A 22,441-nucleotide genomic window follows, 5' to 3' on the forward strand; every position below is an offset into this window, starting at 1 on the left:
TACTGTTTAAAATTCCGCTGCTGACGTCACAAGCCACAAGATGAGTTGTGGTTTTCCTGACTATAAATACAAGCGGTATTTAGCTGCAGATGACTAGTGAATTGTGTCGCTAAATTGCTTGAGGGCAGGCAATCCCAAAGCATATGTCTCAGATAGAAGGGTATGTTTGTTTTGGCGTGGCTGCTATGTGCAACAAAACATTGGGTATAACCCATAACTTAGTTCGCGGGTGAGTGCCCGGCTGTATGTCTGTTGTTGTTTACATGGGATTAATAGCACTTACAGGAAAAGCAATATTTCTTGGTGTAGTTGAAAAGTATATTACATGGGCGATATAGGGTATAATACCTGTTGTATTCTTCAGTCACAAACAGTTCAAGTGTATTCGTACAAAAAAGGTGCGCAGGTTTTATAGCCAAAGGAACGCAACTATTAGATACTGAGGTGCGCAGGAAATCCACCGGCGTTAGTCGCATTGCCAGACACGCTGATTGCACGGCGAATCCAAAGCGCCGTTTTGTTAGGTCAACTTTAGGACACATGATATAATTACACCACAATACCTATTTACAAAACTGTGACCGAGCCATGTTATGTTCGTGTCATGTTGCAATTAAAAAAATTTTGGACTAATAAACGTTTTTCTATTTCCAATTAGAAAAGTTAAGTGCCCTCGTTATGTATACCTCGAAAAAGCTCTATAGTTCCGTCTAGCGGATAAATATTAATGCAAATATTTTTACCATAAAAATATGTGGCTCCAGGAGAGTTACGGTCAGCGGCTATAACATTAAACATATATCATTACTACAACCTATTTTTTAAACTTACGTTATCAAACTCATTTCATAGTGTCTGAACTACCTTGTCTCACCACAACATTAAAACACATCTGTTTTGTTCAATTTGCAACATTTATATGAGTTTGTAATGGAACAGTGGGACAATGAAGAAAATGATAGTTGACGCGTTCAAATAGGTCGCAGACAGGGCCGAAACTTTTTACGGCCCCGATAAAGTACAAAATCACACTCGTGTCATAAACTGCAGGAAGTGTGGAAAACCTTCACACTGAAAGACCAGTCAAACCACAATGCAAAACCAGCAGGCGTGTGTTGACCGCAATCATGTACTTACACCAATTAGCACCTTGTCTTTTACAGCGTGCAGACCAGTGCGAAAGCCATTACAAAGAGAAAATCTTTGTGCAAAGGAAAACCATCGATTTTTGACACACAACTCATCAACGCGAAACATTGTAAAAAACCCACATCACACCCACGTCTCGGGCAGCCTGCGTTGCTCGTCGTGCATTGCCCTCAAACGGGATGTGCTTTCCAAGCCTACTCCGCCGCCTGTGAATGAAGCGTTCAAGTTTACGTGTTTTGGTATCAGTCCGGACGACGTCCACTTTGATGCATTTTGGACTTGTTTGATGGAGAGCGACATATCGTCCTTGCTGTAACGTCTACCTTGCCGCAATGTGTACGATGATGGTTGTGTCCTGCTTGACGTTTGATGACTGCGCGTCGTTTGCGTTACAGGGTATGCCGGCAACGATTCGTTAAGAAACGTCTCATCCATTTGGCGGAATTCCGGACTTGTGTCATGAAGCCAACCGTTGGTTTTGTGCCTATCATTTATCTCGGGATTCTCGTTAACGAAGTTTTTATTCTTCGTTTTGTAACCTCGACTTCTGGTTTGTGACGGTTGCTGTTCTGGAGAACCTCCGTAACGTCGCTGGATACGCGGACTGAGACTGCTCGGCAATCTTTTTCGGGTCTGTGAAGGCTCGGAAGGATTTTGTTGTAGTTTAATAGGTGATTCTTGGTGTGTCGAATTGCCCAACGTTGCAGACTGCTCACAAAGGCGTAACACTTGGCTTGATCGTCGAATAAACGTGTTTCTGCTTTTTACATTCTCCACAGCAGAATTATTATTGTTGTTGTTGTTGTTATTGTTGTTGTTGTCGTTGTTGCTACTGCTGTTAAGGTTAGCTGTAAACTTGACGCTCATTTTGGAAGTAAACACTGGAGCTTCCTTGTAAGGCGGGCAGATGATCCTCGTAGACTTTTTCGGCACCACAACCGTTCCAAAATTGCTGTCATCAATGCTCAGCAGCGAATCAGTGCTTGCCGATCTGCTGCCACTGGTTGACGACGTTGCGTTGCTTTGCTGGTAAAGCACATCGGTTTCCGAATGTGCGATCGCTGGTTCGGGATTCTGTTTCACGCTAAAGCCCCCTCTTCTTCTGACTGGTTCCCGACTTGTGGCTTGTGGTGACGAATCCACACAGATTCCCGACTCTGCTGAAAGAGTCAGGGACACCTCTTCGTGTTGCGTCACAGACTTTTTGACATCGTTAAATACTTCGTTGTGTAGGTCGGGGATTGAACTGTGGGTCGACTGCGCCTTTTCGGCCTCTCGATAGGTTGATACTGACGTGGAAGATGGGCTAGAATGGGTAGAGATTCGGTCCGTCTCGCTAGGCTGCAGAATGTCTTGCATGTCGTCTTCGGTAAACGACATCGAACGTATACCAGCTGCGGCTATATCGCTGTTGCCCAGCGAATGAGTGGATGATGATGAAACGCGGGGATCCGTCTGTTCAACAGATGATTGTTTCTGTAAACAGGAGATATACCAGTTAAAATTTGTTATGCTTATCGGATAATATTTGTCAACGAAAGATCATTCAGGTATTGAATAAATGTTTTTTTGTTTTTATCCCACTAAACGTGCCGAACAAACCAATACATGTCCTGCGTTTGAATGAATCCGTCAATGGCCATCTTGTGCATATACACAACAAAACAACAAGCATAGTCTTTGCAGCATTGTCACCGTTTATCTTACCGCGTCCGCGGTTTTCTTCTTTCTCAGTGTCATTAACTTGTCACTACTTTCACGGTTCGCGGCTTCATCACTTTCACTACTGTTGTTTCCACTTTCAGTGCGCTCGACAACGTCCGAGTCTGCCTGTCGTTTGAAAAAGGGTCTGTGGAATTGAAACGTAACAAGATTATTCAAGGATATAGCTAACACTTCAATTCAGAATAAAACTGATTTTGATTCAAAGATCGAAAAGGACTTGTGATTGGTGTATGTGCCATGCATAAAATAACACCTTCGCCATTGATAAGGCCACATGAAATTTGGGTGGCAGTTTTTGAACAAACAAATATATGTACCTCTTAAATTTAAGTCTGGCGCCTTTCTCGGTCGAATCTCGCTTTGGAGACACGTCCACGTGACCCGTGGCTTGCTGGTAGCTCAGTCGCATCGACGAGTGTTGTTTTTGTTCAGCTTCATTGTCTTCTCCAGAATTACTTCCGGGCTCTTCGGAATTACGTCGATCTTTTTCCACCGACAGTCTTTCACTACGGTGTTGACCTTTCGGTGACGATATTGGACTGTGGCTATTGTTGTTGTTGCTGTTGGAAGATCGGTTGAGCTTCGGTTGGTTGGATAGGAGCTTCGACTTCTCCCTTTATTAGTTGAAAAAAATGTGACATTAGTACTTAGCTCAATGGCAGATATCATGTAATAAAAATTAAAGATATCATTTAGTAATTTTGAGAATAAAGACATTCATGTACTAAAAAATAAAGTTTCTGGTGTGGAGTTGGCCGTTGTTGTATTTAAAGCTTGTGTGTTCGAATGCAAAAGTTGCAAAAGGGATATACATTGCTAACACACCTCATGTAGTTGGCTGCTTTCCTGCGCAACAAGAAGTCAACCGCTTCTGGGTCGGTATCGTTGAGCGTACGTAGCATCTGATCGTGGTCGTATTTGACAATCTAAACAAGGAATATCCTTTGCTCACATGTCGACAAAATAAAATACAAGTTCTTTTATATTCGCTGTGTTCAACTAGGTTGTAACATTCTGCGCGAGACTAACCTGAAACATCTGTGTGTGGTTTGCTATGATTTCCTCCACGACTGTGATCACTAACGAACTATCCTCAGCCTTGTCCAAGCTCTGCACCTGCAAATGAAATACACGCAGTTGAATACACTCAATCTAACAGGGAAATTGGGTAGACTTTTGAGACATTTTTGTGCTTTTCAAATTATTACACTTTGTTCGCAAAGACACTGGTGGCTAATTGCTAAATTTAAACACATCAATTGAAGCAAGAAGGAAACCATGCATGAGTTTTATAATCATTGCGCCCATATTCTGTGATCGTTTAGACATTGATACATTTTGTAATCTTTTAATGGGACAAAGTTTAGATCGAGTGCAACGGCGTATCGTACAGGCAACATTGCACAGCTGTAAAGCGTGCAGCGTCGATGTTACACGATTGTAAACATATGTTTAATGGAAAACATCACTGCGTTACCTGATACTGGTTATCATTTCCCTGTGGACTCTTCTTGTAGCGGTGAAGTATGTTTGGTCCGAATATTGTAGCGAGATTAGACACTCCCATTTTGTTACCCGCAACCTGTTGCGTGAAAAAACAGCAAAATTCGATTAAATAACATTGATCACGGATTGATTGGCACCGAAGCAAGGTGTTAGGTTTCGATCGTTGCTGCACATGGCGTTTCAAAATGTCAGCGGTTTTACAATTTTGTTCTTTATATCACAACCTGAAATAATAGGTTAATACGGCTTTTCACGTCAAATTTCGTTTCATGACGAAGAAAGAAGAACGGGCTTATTGTAAAGTTAATAGATGATTTTTTTGATTTTTTGATAATTGGTTCTCAACGTTTTTCATTGTCACATCTTAATATCACAACACACACTTAATGGTTACAGCGGTGCACCTTATTTCCGGTCGCATCAACACTGTCCTCGGAATGAGCTGCCACCACTCCGAGAAAATTCATTAAAGTGTAAAGCGTGTCTCTGTTGGTCAAAGGGAGCAGCCAGATCAGCGATCTCAGCACAGGCACTCTTTCACCTTTTGGCAGTTCTGTGAACAACATCACATTTTTGTTAAGTGAAATAACTTTCGGATATGCGTGATACTCAGGTGCTTGCTGGGACGGAATCAATTGGCCCATAGGAATGATGCGAAGCAAAGCTTTACTATACAAACAGTCCATGAGAAAGCCCCGGCAAACAAATTACTTGCCACTTACTCGCTGTTTGAACGAAGGCGTGGTAGAGCTCACGCGTCAGTAGGGCCTCAGGTAGGTCGCGGAAGAATTCCTTCAGCAGAGCAGCTACGTCATGTGGGTTGTAATCCTCGTCAATAGTGACGTCAACGCCGCGATCGAACTCCTCTCGAAGCTGACGGAAGAACGAAACTCGATTATTGTTATGTTGTTTTAAGAGGAGCCATAGGAAAGCGCCGAAATTCACGGCGTCCGCCGCGTAAACAAATTGCCTCCTTTCGCGGCGAAATTTGGCAAGGATATTGATTTCTATGCGTGTGGGATGTTGACGTGCCTAGTCGGGCGGTTCAAAGCAAACAAATTTGTGGTTTGCCGAAGTGGAGTTTGTGCATGCTCTCGGTTTTGCAACCAACAACAAAACTACAACGATTTGGTTGATTGCTTTACGCCAATGCTGATGTGCCCAATGTAGATCCCATTGTAAAGATTTTTCACATCACAAAGCTTTCCAAAATATTTTACAGCATTAAGTGAAAGCAAAACAGAAACCCATTTCTGCCCTCTATAGTTTGCAATTACCATTAGTGTTTTTTCATTCACTCCTGTGGTAAATTTTACCATCGGAGTCAAATGCATCAGCTGACTTTATCTCCATCACGAAGGTATGACGTATGTGCGTTTCGATTCTTTTTGTATAGTCAGCATCGCATATGTTCAAAAACGTGTCAAAACTTTGTATACTGGCAATCTATTTGCATATTACTGCGAAACGAGAAACGCACAGCCTAATTGCCATCCCGTACCTGCTTCACCCGCTTCTTCGACCCCGCAACGCGAAAAATTCCAGTCACATCGAGACCTGCCAAAAGAAAAAGATTGTGGGTTAAGAGACACAACGCGAAGCATGCACACCCTGCAAGCGCGCTGCGTTCATCTACGAACCGTATTTGGAGATGTGGTCGCAGCACTTTTGCACCACGTAGGGAACTTGCGCCATTGTTGGTGGCAGTAGGGAGCGCTTCTTTTCTCGACGATGGCTGTGAGTTTTGCTGGACACTGAGAGCGAGAGAGCTTCCAGCAACTGCGACTGGTAGGGATCGATTTCGTTCAGAGAATCGGCGGCGATGGCTCCCTAAAGGAAACAGTTCTGTTTTGCGAGTACGCCACACAGCAAATGTCAAAAAGTAACGGATTGCGCGTGTATGTATACACATTTCAGCAGTTGTAGTTTACACGAATTTCTTTCTCTTGCAAAAAGTAAAAATTTCAGTAAACCCGTAAGCGATAAAAGGATGATTGATACAACTTTATACATTTATCCGACCTATGCGAATACCTACCATGGGACAGCGCAAATAAAGAGTAGATTTAGTGTTATCAGTGTGCCAACACTATGTCAATCATTCAAAAGTTGTTATTTTGTTGTATATACATATCTTGTTTACCCTTCGTTTTAATGGACGGGCGGCAGAGGAAGTATTCGAGTTCGGTGTGTGTTGCGACCCGTCGTTGTTAGGTGTGGTTTGGGTATCTCCGTTTGCGCTGCTGAACACACTGTCGTGATCCTGGTATTCCTGGATGTTTAAGCTCTCACACGACGATGCCCTGTAAACAATTCGTTTTCATGTATACAGAAACAAAAACACTGTAGATCCAGACTTTTGATCTGTCACAATGGTAAAACGCTGGAAAAAACCATGAATGTAGTTTTATGGCTTGTGTTCAAAGGACACTGCAGTCCGTCGCTTTTGGAAAGAATGTCGGATGCTTCTGCTTTTTGCGGCACGGCATAGTTTCACAGTCTATTCACAAACTGTGTTACAATCTTTTAAAATTCGTAACATGAATCCTGTTTGTTTGGATGGTCCTATCTTCCGGTCACGTGCTAGTTTGAAAACGTACTCCAAGATGTTATTTAAATTCGATTTATATTGCCAGTGCTAATAACGCGTAGGATAAGTTGTAGAAACTCGAATAACGGACGTCTGCGATACCGACCAAATTGAGAAAAGTCGTCTCTGCTATGGTCTGTAGCGCAACATATTGTTGTTGTTGACTGTTGGCAGCTAATACTACACAGCTTGTTTATTGGGTTTGTTGGTTCACAAGATCGACTGAAAACGGTGCCAAAGCGCCTGCGTTTGGATTTCACAGGAATATCGCTTTGTGTATGATTCCACTCTTTATTATACTCCATTGTTTTTAGTTATGAATAGGAGAAAGCAGTCCATACATTATCAAGCGAAATCCCAAACCTTATCCCAACGTTTTAACCAAGCAAAAAGTATGACTCCGCTTGCTGGTTTAAGCACAGACGTTTGATGAATCGCGCCCTTTTTGATCAATCATGCACACGTTTACGCTGCATGCTCTCAATTTGGTAATTAGGGCGAAAAGCGTTCATGCAGGATTTGTTCCGCCACTGCTGTTTTCAAAAACTTTGGTTTACTTACTTTTGGATGCATTTGTGAATGCTGCAATGTCGTTCGGGGGGAATGTGGTTTGATTGATGCTGTTGATTTATACTTGCTACGCTTCCGGAACAACTACTACTACAGCTATCACCAGATTGCTGTTGTGGGTGAAGTGTCGACGTGTCTTCGTTTATTGCTCCACCGTCGTTAGGCACCGAAAAATCAAGTGTGGTGGCGAATGCGGCCGACTTTTGTAGCCTCAATAGCTGGTCGTTCTCCACAACATCCACAAGGGGAATTCCAAACACATGATCACTCCCTGTCCAATTACATTCCTGTCGTTAATTGCCTGCAGTTCATGACACTCAAAGCAATTCCAAAAAGGTCACCCTATTCTCCCTTGGGGTTATTATGGGAGTATAACAGTTTGTTCTAAGAACCGGGGAGATGAAGCAATGCCCAATGACTCTGTGTCCGTTATAACTACTGAAAATATGGTTTAAACAAAAACTAACGTACCTTTGTCTTTGTTCTTGTCTCGCGTGGATAAGTGAACTGCGTACTTTTTGCGCATTGAAATTTTGCGGTTAAGCACTTTTGAGTCATCTACATAAAGAAAAAAAAGGACTCAGTTTTTGCATATCAGTTTGAGGCAAACCTGAGATCCTACTAGGACAAACAGTCAAAAATAAGCAAACTGTTCACTTAAATTTAACGCTCCTTGTAAATTTATAATTTGGTTTTCATCGATCGTGGCTTTGCTGCCATGAAGCGCGTTATGTTAACCAAGCATTAAATGTAAGGTCAGCAGTAAAAGTTGTGAAATAGTAGTTGTGGAGCCAAGAACAACAAACTATATCAGGCACTATAAGCGCTGCCATTGTACCACCAATGTTAACTATAATAGGCTTGGGGTGTACCAATCACACAAACAGTCTCTAAACATAATGTTAACGTCCATATCAAGGACATGTAAACAACCATCCTATAGGAGATTGACCACCTAATGCCCAGAAGAGTTTTGGAAAATAAACCGCATTTTCGTACCTTTGGGCACAGTTATGGCGACGCCAAGGTCGCTTTCGGCAAGGCGTTGTACAGCCACCTTTTGCAAGGCGTCACATTCTAGTTCCGACAGGCTCTGCAGGCGAGTGCTGCCCAGCTGCATCTTTCGACCACTCATGTTGCTCCACGTACAGTTTCCCTGGAGAACATGAAAGAAATATCAGACGGGTCCTTCTCGAATCGATTATATGATCGATCTTCGCCCCGTAAAGTGCTGAACCGGAGATGATTGTCCGAGGCCTTACGCGCATTTGCCGTTATCACATGCAAATAAAGTGTACATTTACGCAAATGGCGCGTGGAAATGTATCAGGACGTTTACGGCAATGCAACCGCGCAAATGTTTTCACGATTATGCACAATATTTTAAAGCAAAGGTCTCATTTGACAACACTTGATGAAAAACATTCCTTCCTGTCAAGCGATGGAGCCTCTACTAAGTCACAACAAAACCTCTCTGAAAATACCAATGAGCTAGAACACATCGCACAGGAGTAAACAGTGGATTTAAGCCTTGACCTTTAAACAGTTCCTTACCGTATCTGAATCATCATTTCCTGCTAAAACTGCGGGCGAATTGAAAAGCACATCTAAGCCGAAGAGCAGCTGTGACTTAATCATATTGATGTCGAATGTACTTTCTGCCCGCACTGAAGCAAAAGCGCTAAACGCAAGCTTCCTGTGCGTAGTACATGTAAAACTGCGACGCACGAAGTCTGGCTGCTGTCGCTACAAACTCGTCGAAGCGCAACGAAGCATAATTTGCATTGCACCGAACGGACCAAACCAACGTGGAATGGTGCTATTGTTAGTGAGAAAGAAATCTCGCAAGCTGTTTGCCCGGTGCGGATCAATCGAATACACGCACTGCACTGCGACAATAAATATGCCACCAACCGATGGTCGATTTGGTCGTCGGTTGAAACTGCCCCCCTCCCCCTTTGAATCAATGCCTTGTGTGCAATGCGCGGTGGAGGCCACGGACGTAGGAATTGTTTGCTGTTGATTGATTTATTGGAAACAAATTTTTGACCATCTTTCGTATTGATTTTTCTCGCAACAACCAAGAACCGAACACAACCATGCGTATACCAAAAGGTTACGCAACCACAATGCTTCTGTAAAACCGCTAATGTTATTTACATCATTAATTCATATTCTACAGCAGTTTACCCCTATTTGTCGGTACGTATTATCATTAGTAGATTTGTCTTCGCGCTCAGCAGTCGGGCCACCAGTGCACAAGCCCTGAAGCACGTCATCAACAGAAGGTTTCTTGCGTAAAGGGCTTTTGAAAACGTTGCGCAAGTCGGTGTTGCGCCTTGCCGCCTTAGCCCACGACACTGATTTAGTCCAGGCAACGTTCACCGTTCCATCGCTCATGTAACGGCTACGAAATCCACACCCAGCTTTCTGCTGCTTCTCGTCAATCTCTTTAGAGATAGGAAGATACGCGGATTCGGAGAGCGACCTTGCGTATCTGACGTACTGCCTTCCGTGCTGTTCCGTCTCTAAGCCCTGGTCAAAACCCGAATAACTGGCGCTGATATGCCTCGTTGAGGAGGTAAACCGCAATCTTTGCCATTGCTGAGTGTAGCTCGGTGGCTTGACCAATTGTACATGAAGAAGAGGGTCACCAACTTTCCCTTTGCTGTACACAGAAAGTTGATCACACGACACCCAAGGCATTTCGTGGCTAATTTTTTTGGTCATGACTGATCCTGCACCAAATGGTATTGTCGTTCTTTTACCCTGGATCACATCTGAACCGCCGGCTTACAAGTGAATGTCCAAAGCGCAGCTATACAAACACCGTAAAGCCTCTTCATATCTAACTCCGAAGGTTTTCGGTTGTTCATCACAAACATGAGAATTGTACACGAATCACTCAAAACAGGCACTCGTTCACACAAAAGGCACGCTCAGTTTGAACTCACTACACTGGGGCGATCGGTTACAATTTTCTGGCAGTATATTGGCAGACACAGCACGCGCCGACTCCAAGCGTCAACTAGGGTGTCACACTTCAGAACTCTTCGCGTTGGAACGAACAATAGCGACGTGCTACTAATGAGCACTTTATGCCATCCTCACGCTCCCTTACAACAACTTTTGAAAACAACCGCACACTTTGTGCGAATGTAACGTTTTATTGCGGTTGGCGTTGAACCCCTGGGTCGCTTAATTAAAGACGTGTTTTATGAGCACTGATAAAACCGAGCGAAGTATTTTCCAAAATCTGTTGCACTTACCAACATCCAAAACAATTTTACAAAATATACCCCACATCACTTACCTTCACTGGTGTCACTTTTCCAACAATCTAGTGCTTCCTGAGCATTTTCAGCTTTGGCGCGTTACATTTAGCATAACAACGAGCAGCAAGAATGACAAAGTGCGACTAATTCTAGCGACAATCAACTGCCGTTGGCACAGAAAATCTGACCCACTCCTCACGAACAAAACCCTCCGAGGGATCACAACACAATGATCCAGAACATTGTTCTTTTTGTGACGCAAAAGAATCGTATACCTGGTCGTTTGTTTAGCAAGGGAGGGATCATCCTCAAATAGAGCTGTTTGCCGAGAAAAGTTAAAAGGCACGGATTGTCGGCCATGTTGATTTATTCTTCGTCAGCGAGGAGCAAGTCAAACACAAAAACGTGATGGAAGATTCGAAGCCATCGACACGCCACAACAATTGACCAGTCAACAAGGTTTCTTTTATTTGCGACTATTAAGCGGACTGGCTGACTGCCCGTGATTATTGGTCAAACAAGCTTCCTTGTTTATGTTTGTTGAAACAAGCTTCTTTGTGTATTTTTGCGTCGAAACTGTTGTGTATATAGAGAAAAAAACGTTTTTGCATACATGGCCTAACTTTCACTGTACAAGGTTAACCAACGATGTCATATGAAAGAGCACCAATTGAATGAACACAAAAAAAAAACACTCCCTGTACGTACGTATTGACATCGTTCGTCTTCGTTTGCGACCTCTTTCCAGAAGTATTCAACTTGAGTTATAGGTGCTGGACTTTCGTGTAAGCGTGAGTGGGCATCAACCTGGCGCCGCCATCTTCCTAATACTGACGTCATTAGTTTGACGTTTCTCACATACTTCTGCCAACGATTTTTGGTTTGTCGGCTGACGCTCGCGGAGTCGGACGCTGACAGGTCTACTTCCGTCATTTGGCTAAGCTTGATGCTAATGCTAGCCAGAAATGGATACACCATGCTATGCTACAACTGTCCTGGGTATTGGATTTATTATCCCTAGGAAAGGAATATAAATAGGTTTTGTTACATTTCCTTTTCTTTACTCCCTCTTTCGAAAGATCGAAGGCATAACGCAGGGCAAAGCGGATCAATAATGGCGCATTATCCTACTTCTGATTGTAAACATATTCGCGCAGCTTTATGACAGAATGCGCTAAAAGCATTTCTTCCCTATTTCACACAGTTGTTTCTACAAGTTTTGTGCCCACTCTAAACCATCCCACGCTCCGGTTTCACGCCTTAGTCCGTATTGGTTGCCTATCATTCCATCAACGTGCTCCAAGGTTTTAAAAGGGAAGCGTGATCTGACGCTCGCCAATATGGGAAGCAATTAAACTGTACCGTTCAACGCAAGACGACTACAATGCACCACAAATCATAGGAGCAACGAGCATTTCCCAACGTCCGATTTCGAAAAAGCAACTGTCAACTCCCATGAGAACGTGAACGAAACCATTCACAAATGCGATTCACGGCATTGATTTGATTACGACGATCGCAAGGTTGTCACATGTCACGTGGCCAAATGTTGCTGTAATATTTGCATCAATACACGTGTTTCGTATCTCGGCCACAATTTAATTCGTTAAACTGCATTCGGTGGACTGGCACCTACTTGTTCTGCTTTGAATACAAAGGTAGGCTACGCCTATCCCGTTGCACAATTACCTCAAAGGATGCCTTCATAAATTATTTACACAATCCTGCTGCAAATACGACGTTTCAAAATCGACTGGTTTCTATCACACCATTAGATATTGAGACGGAAATACCCACTGACATGCGCTGTCATCATCATTTCACAACATAAAATTAATTTTGTATCGCTGCCCACTCACCCCGAACCCACATGAACGCTTTTTCTCCGTTTGCTCTTTGCATGCTTTCCGGTGTTCCAGTTTTGACTTTACGGCACGTATCCATGGATTTTGGGGCGTCTTGCTCTTTGGCAAGTTCGCCCCCTTTCGACCCTGAACAGGCGACCTGAACCCGGAATCATTCTTAGGAGCTGAGCGCAGCGCCCTCACGCGGTGACGTCGAATGCCTGATTGGCGCAGACTGCTGAACCTTAAAGCCGATGACTCGGTGTCAGGCTTTTGCGTAGAACTAATGTCGATGGACCCTCCATTGCGAAATCTTGTTGAAGGGACAGCAACATTAACGGGCGTAGATCTGGTAAGGTTTACTTTCTTCTTTGTTGCCTTGCCGCGTTTATCTTGCACACATGCAGTATTCGCGGGTGGCATTTTGGTCGGGGGGACTTTTTTCCGCCTTCGGATGGACGTATGCCTGTTGCCACTTTGTCTAACGCGGTTCATCGACGGTGTAGAGGTGCCAGAACTGGTTTTAATGCTGTTATGTTCAAGACGGTCACCCAGGCTATGTGCCGGCGACTGTTCGACATTAAGAATTGTAGTTGATCGATGCCTTCGTCGTGCTTGCGATGTATTACTGTAGGAACGCTGGCGCGTAGAACGGCGTCTCGACCTACGTCTGATACTGTTCGATGGGTAGCGAACTTGAAAATTGTTGCTGGCAGAACGTTTTCGAATGCCTGCATTTTCATCTGGCGAAATGGCGTTATTCTTGTCCTCAGGAATGCTGGCGTGGCCGAATTCTACGCATGTTTTACTGTCTTCATTTTTTTGAATGTTTATGTCATCCGTGGGCTCTTTTTCTTCATCTCGAAACTCCATCGGGGGTTCTAATTTGATGCCTAGTAGGTATTGGTAGCCGACGGCCAAATTGCTGTTGCTTTCTGTCGGTTCGGCGCCAATCGTCTCGATACTGCAGTGCGAAATCGTGTTGCTGTCACTCACGGAGTTGGCGCTGGTATAGTAGTGTCGCTCGTCGTGCTTTTTGTGATGCTTGCTCACGAACAGCGAGAATACCTTCCTAAATGGGGAATGCATCTTCTTGCTCTTGTCCACCATGACCGATCCGCTGAGATTCCGCGGCAGCGAAAGAGTGTTCGCTTGTGGAAATGGGTCGCTTTTCATTTCAGATGGCACCCCCAGACAGATCGACTCACTGCGACTCGTGTTTGACGACTGACGGGACAGCTCCTTGTTTTGCTGCTGGCTGTGCTGTTTTCTGTTCCTCAGCCAAAACCTCAATCCGCGTGTTTTTGAAATTACCTCGCCTGACTTGCTTTCAGACTTTTCAGACATTTCCCAGCACCAATGGTGGTTCACTAGTCACACATCGCCTAATCACCATTCTGCACTTGTTCAAAATAAGAACGAAACGAGTCAAAGTAAGATATTGCTGCTGTCGCTGTCTGACAACAATCGTTGCGCAACTTGTCTGCATCAAAGAGCAAAATCTCGACTGGATGCATTTTTAATAAACTGCTGCCATTTACAGGCAATCATTTCGATGGTTTAGACCGATCGATATTTGTTTTCAAAGGACTTCGACTGTGCATTAAGCAACGCGTAAACACCAGAGAACAAACCGGAGTCTAGCGAGTTGCAAGAGCGAAATTGAAAGTTTTACAACTTTACAGGCGCTTCATAATAGCTACTTGCTTCCCTTGCCGCAAGCGCATTGTTTGCAAATAACAGCATGCGTCGAACGACCCTTGCCGGGTTAATCAGCATAAATCACTCGACGGACGCTTTGCTATCGCCTCCGTGACTTGCCTGGGCGCAGAGGGGATCACTGGCAATCACCGAACCCCGTTTCAAATTGAGAAAGGAAACCGTAGGAAGTTTGAAGCGGACCGCAAGAACTGCACGGAAAGTGCAACGAGCGTTTGAACGGAAGCAATACTCCGCAAGCGGCTCTGGCAGCGCCGCAAAAACATTGCCTCTCTGCTTTTTGATAAGTTCAAGCACGATGTCGCACAAATCAGTGTGGAATCCTGGAACACTGGCATGTTCACTTTTTTATTGCAGCCATTCATAAATTCGCAGGCGTGTCCGAATGAGGCGTTCTTGTTTATTTACATTTCCGTGTCCCAGGTTCCCACAGAACAAACCCGCAGGTAGTCGTATGGTATGGCGAACACGAATAAAAACTAGTCACCCTACTCCACAAATTGGCAGTTATGATATTTTTGCACACATGACTCTGAATAATTAAACCTAGCGTAAACGTATATCGGTAGGTTGTTTCATGTCAAGAGCATATTATCTTTCAAGGCGAAATAATAAAATACCTAAATGACATTAAACAGATAGCTTTTCCAAGCGTGAAATGACTCAAGATTTGTGGAACAAGATACTATGCGTTCCTAATTATTCCATGCCCTCAAATCCAGGCTTTCGCAGCGGGTCGCATTTTTAAGGATCTCTCACAGTTGAAACTGGAGCTTAGCGAGAATCCAACATCGCCAATGTTCGTAAACATATTAGCTTCGAATCTAGAACATCGACATAAAGGTCATTTGAGTTCGCGTCGCAACTTCTATGAGCAACAGGTGACTAATGTAGCTTTCTTGTGGCAAACAACAGGAATCGGCAAGACATAGTTTGTAATTATTTGGTCGGTTCCGGGAAAACGCGGATAGATCGTGACTTGTAAACAGTAGAGCACCGAAAGGCAAGTCTAGTCGTAAAGGACCAAAGCGCTTCGGGGCTAATGATGCGTTGCGAATGACCTGTGTGTAAGCTGGACACGTCGTGTTGTTTTGCGGCACGTTCTTATAGCTTCTCTCGCGATAACTTTGGCCGTCTTGCAAATATAAATTGCCACATTCAACCTACTAAGGTCATGCGTGCCAAGTTCCGTATTGCGACCATGTAGGCAACATTTCAGTTCGAATTGCGGTTGTGTCTAGCATTTCCCTGACAAAACGTCCAACTGCTTGCCTCACTGGGATAATTATTTACGCCCAAATATCGATCACGGTTGCGCAAATTGCAATCGTAAAGACGAGATGTCAATCTAAATCAAACTGGAATGACGTCACTATGACCTAGGTGGTACGCGTTAAGATTGAATTTTTTAATGTCGATCAATAAGCAATGAAATCCTTGAAATTGTGGTAATTATTCCGATTGATTACAGGCAAAAATAACTGAATCTCTTGCCATTCGCAACAGTCCATAGCGTCTAAGTATTCGATTGGGTTTTCTTGCATGCACAATTTTTTTCCTTAACCCAAATATATCTTGCACAAAATTTCCCAAAATAATCGAGAAATAATAGTGAGGAACAGGTCTAAGGGCCTTTACTGGATGTGAACATTATTACAGACATGTACAATACGCCTGGTATATTATGTTTGTAGAAAAACGATAGAACTAACAAGAATTCCATGACCGACCAGTAGGGCTATGTGAATTATAACCGAACATGCATTGGCAATACTCACGTGAGGTCCCCATGTTCGTTCCGCCATTTCTTCAGTATCCGGTGTAGGTGACGACGACGTCTTTCCGACGTGTTTAAGTGACTTTCTGATTCTGCACGTAAGTGAACATGAAGTTAGCTGGCAACATTTTAGTTAATATCGTTGTGTACTCTGACGTGTTGGCATTTTCCGTAAAGTTAAACGGTATGAGAAGACCCACTATGTTATAATCTCATTTAAAGTCTATATTACTTAACGTCTACACACAATTCGTTAAACCAAGAGCTTTACACGCGGGTGACCTGATACTCCAAGTAGATTAAAATCAAGACTCGCACGTATTGCTTAATAGCTCCTTGCCTTAAACTTCCTTTCTTTGTTCTAAACACAAAGGCAGCCACACGAAACTAAATCCCTAGCTCGTTGTCAAGCTTTCAATGAGTTTCTGGCTGCATGCGCAATCACAACGTTCATACAAGACTCCGTGCGTTGACCTATAGCACGTATAACGACCAGTTACGTGGCTAAAGCGTTGCGCAGCAAGCAAAAAACGTCATTAATCTGATCTTGCGTCTTTAGCACGGCAGAAACTTACTCCTTTCAGAAATAACGAGTCCCATAAGAAGCAACGTGCGAAGAACCTTAATTAAAGAGTTACGTACAACAGTGATGCGCGGTCGCCGTGTGTGTTCACTGTTGCTACTTAGTAACGGTTCTTCTCTGAGTCAATATACATTACATCTTAATTTTTGCACCCAAAAGCCGCGGGGGTCGTGATTATTGCGTTGCGTTCCTCGTCCGACTTTGCCCATTACCTGTTGCACACACATTTCTTACCTAATGCTGAAGTGAATCTGCACAGACCAGCATTCTGACGAAGCAGCATTGGCCGTTAACTTCGTGACCCCCATCTTGACAGGCGAAGGCTATATGGCAATTTCTGAAGTAGCGGTAAAAAATTCTTGACTGCCACTCAGAGCGTATAATACTTCTTCAATGTGTTGTTATTTATGAACGTCACTCAGCAACACACCTTACGCAACATAATTTTGACTTCATTTTGATGCTATAACAAATAAAATGTTGTGAGTTGTGATGCGGTTAACGACTCTTCTTATCCTTGAATGTCACACATAAACCTCCGATAACTTGTAATCGGCCAGCTTCAACTTTACTCAGTCTGGATGATCTCTACTTCTCAACCTGGCATTATATGTATGACACTGTGGCTCGGCTTGTAGCACGATTGCTCGAAGGTACAGCTCTCGCGGCCTTTCAAGTGCGTTTAGCGGCCTGCAGTTTTTATCTCCGCGCTGTGTGTTCTGTCCGCATTGACAAACACTTGACAAGCAGCGATAAACTCTATCCAGGTCCGCGATCTCCACACACAGCACGCCTACTTTCGAAACACACTGCAGATGAAAACAACTAACAGTCTTTTCCCCACATCCAACTCGATCTAACCAAAAGACTATCTTACATTCACATTTCCGCCTTCATCTGAACGGACAAGCACAAAGACGCTAGGCGCCCAAAACGTGCTTTGCGCAACAACACGCACTTGCCGCCACTACAATGGCAAAAAAACATCGATGAAAGCTGGTGAGTGACACACAACAGGCGGGTCAGCGCAACTGTTAGCGTTCGCAACAAGTTCACATAGTTCCGCCCGTTCTGTGCAAGGAATCCGTGCGAAAAGAGTCCGAACTTGTTTAACCGAACACGCGATAAGAAATGTGAATTAAGCTCACTAAAGTGACTTGGTCGGGTTTGCGAAATCGTGGTAAAAGGCGCTAATAACTAGGTGTGTAGCGGTTTACCTTCGGACAAGACACACCAACTGCGAAAAACCACCAGTTTCGCCGTATGCGCTGGGGCTATTTCTTTCTCCAAGTTTTTTTTTTATTTAGTTTTTAATTATTGTGTTGCTGTTGGTGCTATGCGTATTGCAATTTTAAAGAACTTGTCTTTCAGGCACAAGTAGCGTATTTTTTGGAACATAACTCCCGGTTTTATAAATCTTTAAAACAAACAGTCTTGGCAGTTACATGGGCTTAGCAAGCACGTATACCAAAAACGCAAACACAAATTAATGGTTACGTGTGCTAGAAGGACAATTAAAACTCAAGAATTTTTAATTAGTTTTTCCAAACTGTGTAAAGTAGGGTTTTTTTAGCTTTATGTGCTTCTTTCGCCCTTTTGCCTTTTTTCGCGCGTGACTATTTTCGCCGTGTTGGTGTTTTGCTTTACTTGTCCTGATAAAGGTTTGTTGAATAACGACCGAAACGTCGTCCTAACAAGTTTCTCTTTTTGCCAGAAGAGCCTTTAATTACTACAGTAGGGTTACGTGGGTAGATTCGAATTTCGGTTTAAAATACATTCAGCACTGATAGCGAAGAGTATTGTGATCCTGTGCAATGTTTTCAACATTTTCTGATTTCGTTTTTATGTATATCCTTCCACCATAACGTATAATATCGCGATACACTACCATAAACGAAATGCTTCAATCCCAAATGTCGCGACTATTTACTGCGTCGTTTTTTTGTTGTTGGGGCGTTGCGAGCTTACTTGGCTTTTGACGAATTTGATTTTCATAACAAACTGCATGACCTTTTAGCTGTTACAGTGATAAGAAAAGGAATTATCGGTTTACGCAAAAGAATTCGTCCTAAAAACGGTCAACATCTAACAATTTTTTGAAATCCGTCACGGTCCATAAAAATTTGCCCCTGTGCAACGCTCATAAACGAAAAATCTACTGTTGCTTATTTCGCGTCAAGTGCTTCACGCTCAGTTCTACACTCCATTGACAGTGAAAAAACAAGGCCGTCCCATTACATCGTTACATGAGGCGTTTTCCTTGCTGTGCAGGCAACCCTATAAATATTTCACGCATGTATTTGGTTTATGTTAACGAACCGTACTGTTATTACGCAATATCGATCTCCTTGCACAAAGGCAGCAAATCGGTGCGCTGTATTGATTGCAAAACAATGGGGACCTGTGTACAGCGCAGGTTAAATCCACGCGCCCGCGGTAAGTCGATTGGTAACGGAACCCACTGCTATTCATCCGCAAGGTTGGGGTACATACATGTTAACCGAATACTACAAGCAGGGCGTTGGTCTCTTGTGACACGACCGCGGGTTTATCTCTGCGCCAACGAATGCGATATCTTACTTGTTGATAGCTCCTTTCTTACTGCTGGCGTTTCTTTGTATTCCAACATCATCGTATCCATCCACGGCAGCCTGCTTCTTCAAATAACGGTCGCTGTGGTGACGCTGCACCTTGACATCGCTGCTAACGCTCTCTTCTGAGCTTGCTCCGGATCCACCCGATGCAGTCCATATGCTGTTTGGTGAGCTTAGATTTGATCTTCTAAGCCGTGCTCCGTACACTCCTTCGCGTGGTAGGGACGTGTAATACTTGGAGTCAACTCCGGAGTCGGGCGACAGCTCATTTGAAAGTGAGTTGTTCAAAGCTTCGCTAAAACTCGTGTTCTTACGTTTGGCCAACTGCTCTGGTCTTTTGCTTGAATCCATAGTGGCCCGCCTGGAGGGAATTTCGGCGCAATCACCATCAAAAAGGAAGAAAAGCGGTTCTCCTCGCGTTTCTGCTGTAAAATTAATGCTTTCTTTAAATTCAAAATACCATTTCTCATTTACGATGTTAGTACTTCAGTATAATAGGATATGAACTAAGTTCGTCACTGATTTTACCTAAAACTTGTGCTGCAACATATTACCACCAGTGACGGAGGCCTTAAACTATATTATCGCCATTGTTTGTTTTGCCACTAACATAACCACATCAAACAAAATTAGACTCCCTTCATAAAACTCAGTTCATTATCAGTGACGTACAACACGGCACTGATTCAGTTGCTTAGTGCTTGATTATTGGCTTTACACGTCACAATCCCTGTCCATATTTTTTTGCATTACCAGATCCTCACCTTCATTGCCGCGCACTGGTCTGGTTGTTCCCGGGGCGAAAGTTATTGATTGGTTTGAAAACTGGCTCACGTGCTTTGTCCTCATGTCATTCATAACGTTCATATCTGGCAAGTCAGCTCGCTGTTGGTTATCCGACTCCGGAAAGATGTCTGATGGTGATTGTTTCCCCGCGGACGTGCGCTGCGACTTGCGGTTCGTCTCGTCCAAGCTGACACTGCGTTTGAAACTGACCAGAAATGACTTGTTGATCGTCGAAAACTTCTGCTTCACCCAGCTACCTGCGGCGGCGTTCTCGTGAGGGATTCCAGTCGGTGGTTTTTGGCCCACTTGTCTTTCTTCGTTGCCCGTAAGCAAACACCCGTTCTCCGCTGCTGGCGTAAGAGCAACCCCGCTTTCAGAAATTGTCGATGTGTCTAAAAAAGGTGCAAACTTGACTTCCGTGACCTCGCTAATCGCACCGCGACTTCGCCTTGTTCGTTTTAGACTATTGCGCGTCACAGGCAGGCTTTTCGTGGCGCTCAGCTTGCGTTTTTCTTTGGAGCCCGGTATGAAGTGCTGGGCAAATTTAAACGGCGCCGAATGGGTTAAGCTTGCGAAACGCCTCGTCTGTTTGGGCGAATCTTCCTCCTGTGCGTTGGTGGCGTCTTGCTGAGCCGTGAACCACGATTCGATTCGGTCGAAAGTCTTTTGCTTGCTTTTTCTTTTCGGCGAGTCCACCGAGCGTTTTGGGAACTCAACCGCTTTATCGGCCGAGTTAATTCCAACGCAGTTGGCTTTTGTTTGATTCAAGTCCTCGCGGGAACTTTTGTACGCCTGAAAGGACTGATGCCTTGATATAACTGGACTGCTTCGGTCGACGGACGTGGAGTGGTTTAGTCTCTGCCCTTCACTGAATCCAATTGATTTTGCGATGTTCAACGAACCAATACACAACGCACCCTGACTTCTTGCTTTCGGAAGCGTTCTGTCGTTCTGCGCAACGGTTGGCTTGTGTGGCGAAATGTCGAAATCAAAACCTCTGTCCCTTATTTTAAGGACTTCTAAGTTTGTACAAGCGGATTCGCCTTTTGACTTTTTCTCAGCGTGAATAACATCATTCACGCCGTTCTCCTCTGTGGATTGAAGGAAATGGGGTTCGCTTTCCAATAAACCAGGCGCCAGGCACTCGTCCCTCAGTGATTGCGATTTCAATGGTCTATTCTCTTCGTTTTCCGCGGCACCGACCTTATCTGTGTTTTCGCCGCACGGCTGTTTACCTGCACCTGCCGCTGCATCTTCGGAGTTGCCCAAAGAAACTCCGTCTGTTGGCTTTACTCTCACGGTCGAGATAAGCCCGGCCGCATGGTCTAAAGTTACGTCACATGATGACCATGCGTCGCTCTTGTTTTCGTCGTCACTGCATTCGTCGTCAAGCTCAGTGTTGAGACTTTCGAGTAAGCGGTTCACGTTGTCAAGGACTTCGTCTAGCTCGGCTGCGTCATCCAGCTCAAATCTAGACGGATGCTCTGTTCGAACGCAATTTAGCGTCGCACCATAGTTAAATGTGTCGCTAGGTGTCTCACTGGAGGCAAAAATTTGGTTGTTGTTGTTCGTGGCGATCTGCAGCTCATGGTTGTAGATATCGCCCTCCCCGGAGTCATTCCACATGTTCAAGAATTTCCGGCAATGCGGAATGTTTGGAACGTGTGGAGTTGGCCAAAGAGTTTATTCAAATAGTTTTTTGAAGAAAACCACTTCAATTCAACACGTACACATGGCCTACATAATTGCACATTTTGTTAAAGCACTGAAAGAAAATGCATTAAAAATTTACGCAAAATTGTGTTGTTAACAAGAACTTTTTGGAACCACAAATGTCCGAAACACTAAAAAATCCAGTTAAATTCCTAACATCAGCATAGTCTATGTACGCAAAACCATATATACTTTTCCGAAAGTAAAAACGTCTCCAAAACTGGAAACCTTTTGCAAAATACAAAGAATCACAGGTACGTGTTTGCCGGAGTGGGTGGGTGATCCGAGATCAACTGGCAAACTCATTTGCGAGTCAATAGACCGCGTTCCGAGCTATTACTTATCCCGCACATTGAGCTGTGCTTAACCTGCTGTACAAACAAAGCGATAAGGAACAGAGCGACAAAAAATCGCTTTCCCAATGCAACAATGTGATCCCACACATGAGGGTCTTTTTTTACCAAAGCCTGTTTTCCTAATGATCGCAATTGTTTTCGTTTCGACTGCCATCGCCTTTAAACAAGATCAGCGACAATTAGATAGAAGTAGTTGCCCTGACTGTATTGATTAAAGATCTCATACAAAAACGTCTGGGTTTTTACGCGATTCA

The 22,441-nt window shown here is 43.9% G+C and overlaps 1 protein-coding gene across 1 annotated transcript; it reads right to left on the bottom strand.

The window, feature by feature from the left end:
* Positions 1 to 906: 906 nt before the first annotated feature.
* On the bottom strand, positions 907 to 21,877 carry LOC145911114 (uncharacterized). The gene is made up of 17 exons (XM_082998360.1): positions 20,097 to 21,877; positions 19,319 to 19,757; positions 16,157 to 16,247; positions 8,540 to 8,696; positions 8,012 to 8,098; positions 7,532 to 7,811; positions 6,524 to 6,683; positions 6,021 to 6,210; positions 5,882 to 5,937; positions 5,103 to 5,253; positions 4,785 to 4,933; positions 4,352 to 4,456; positions 3,904 to 3,990; positions 3,700 to 3,800; positions 3,192 to 3,488; positions 2,857 to 2,998; positions 907 to 2,625 (listed from the first exon to the last, which is right to left on the bottom strand). Exons 1-17 carry the CDS (start codon positions 21,742 to 21,744, stop codon positions 1,273 to 1,275), a joined length of 5,493 nt encoding a protein of 1,830 aa, XP_082854486.1. The 5' UTR covers positions 21,745 to 21,877; the 3' UTR covers positions 907 to 1,272.
* Positions 21,878 to 22,441: the final 564 nt, after the last annotated feature.

The sequence above is a fragment of the Ascidia mentula genome, chromosome 8, assembly GCF_947561715.1.
Source record: "Ascidia mentula chromosome 8, kaAscMent1.1, whole genome shotgun sequence".
Taxonomy (NCBI): domain Eukaryota; kingdom Metazoa; phylum Chordata; class Ascidiacea; order Phlebobranchia; family Ascidiidae; genus Ascidia; species Ascidia mentula.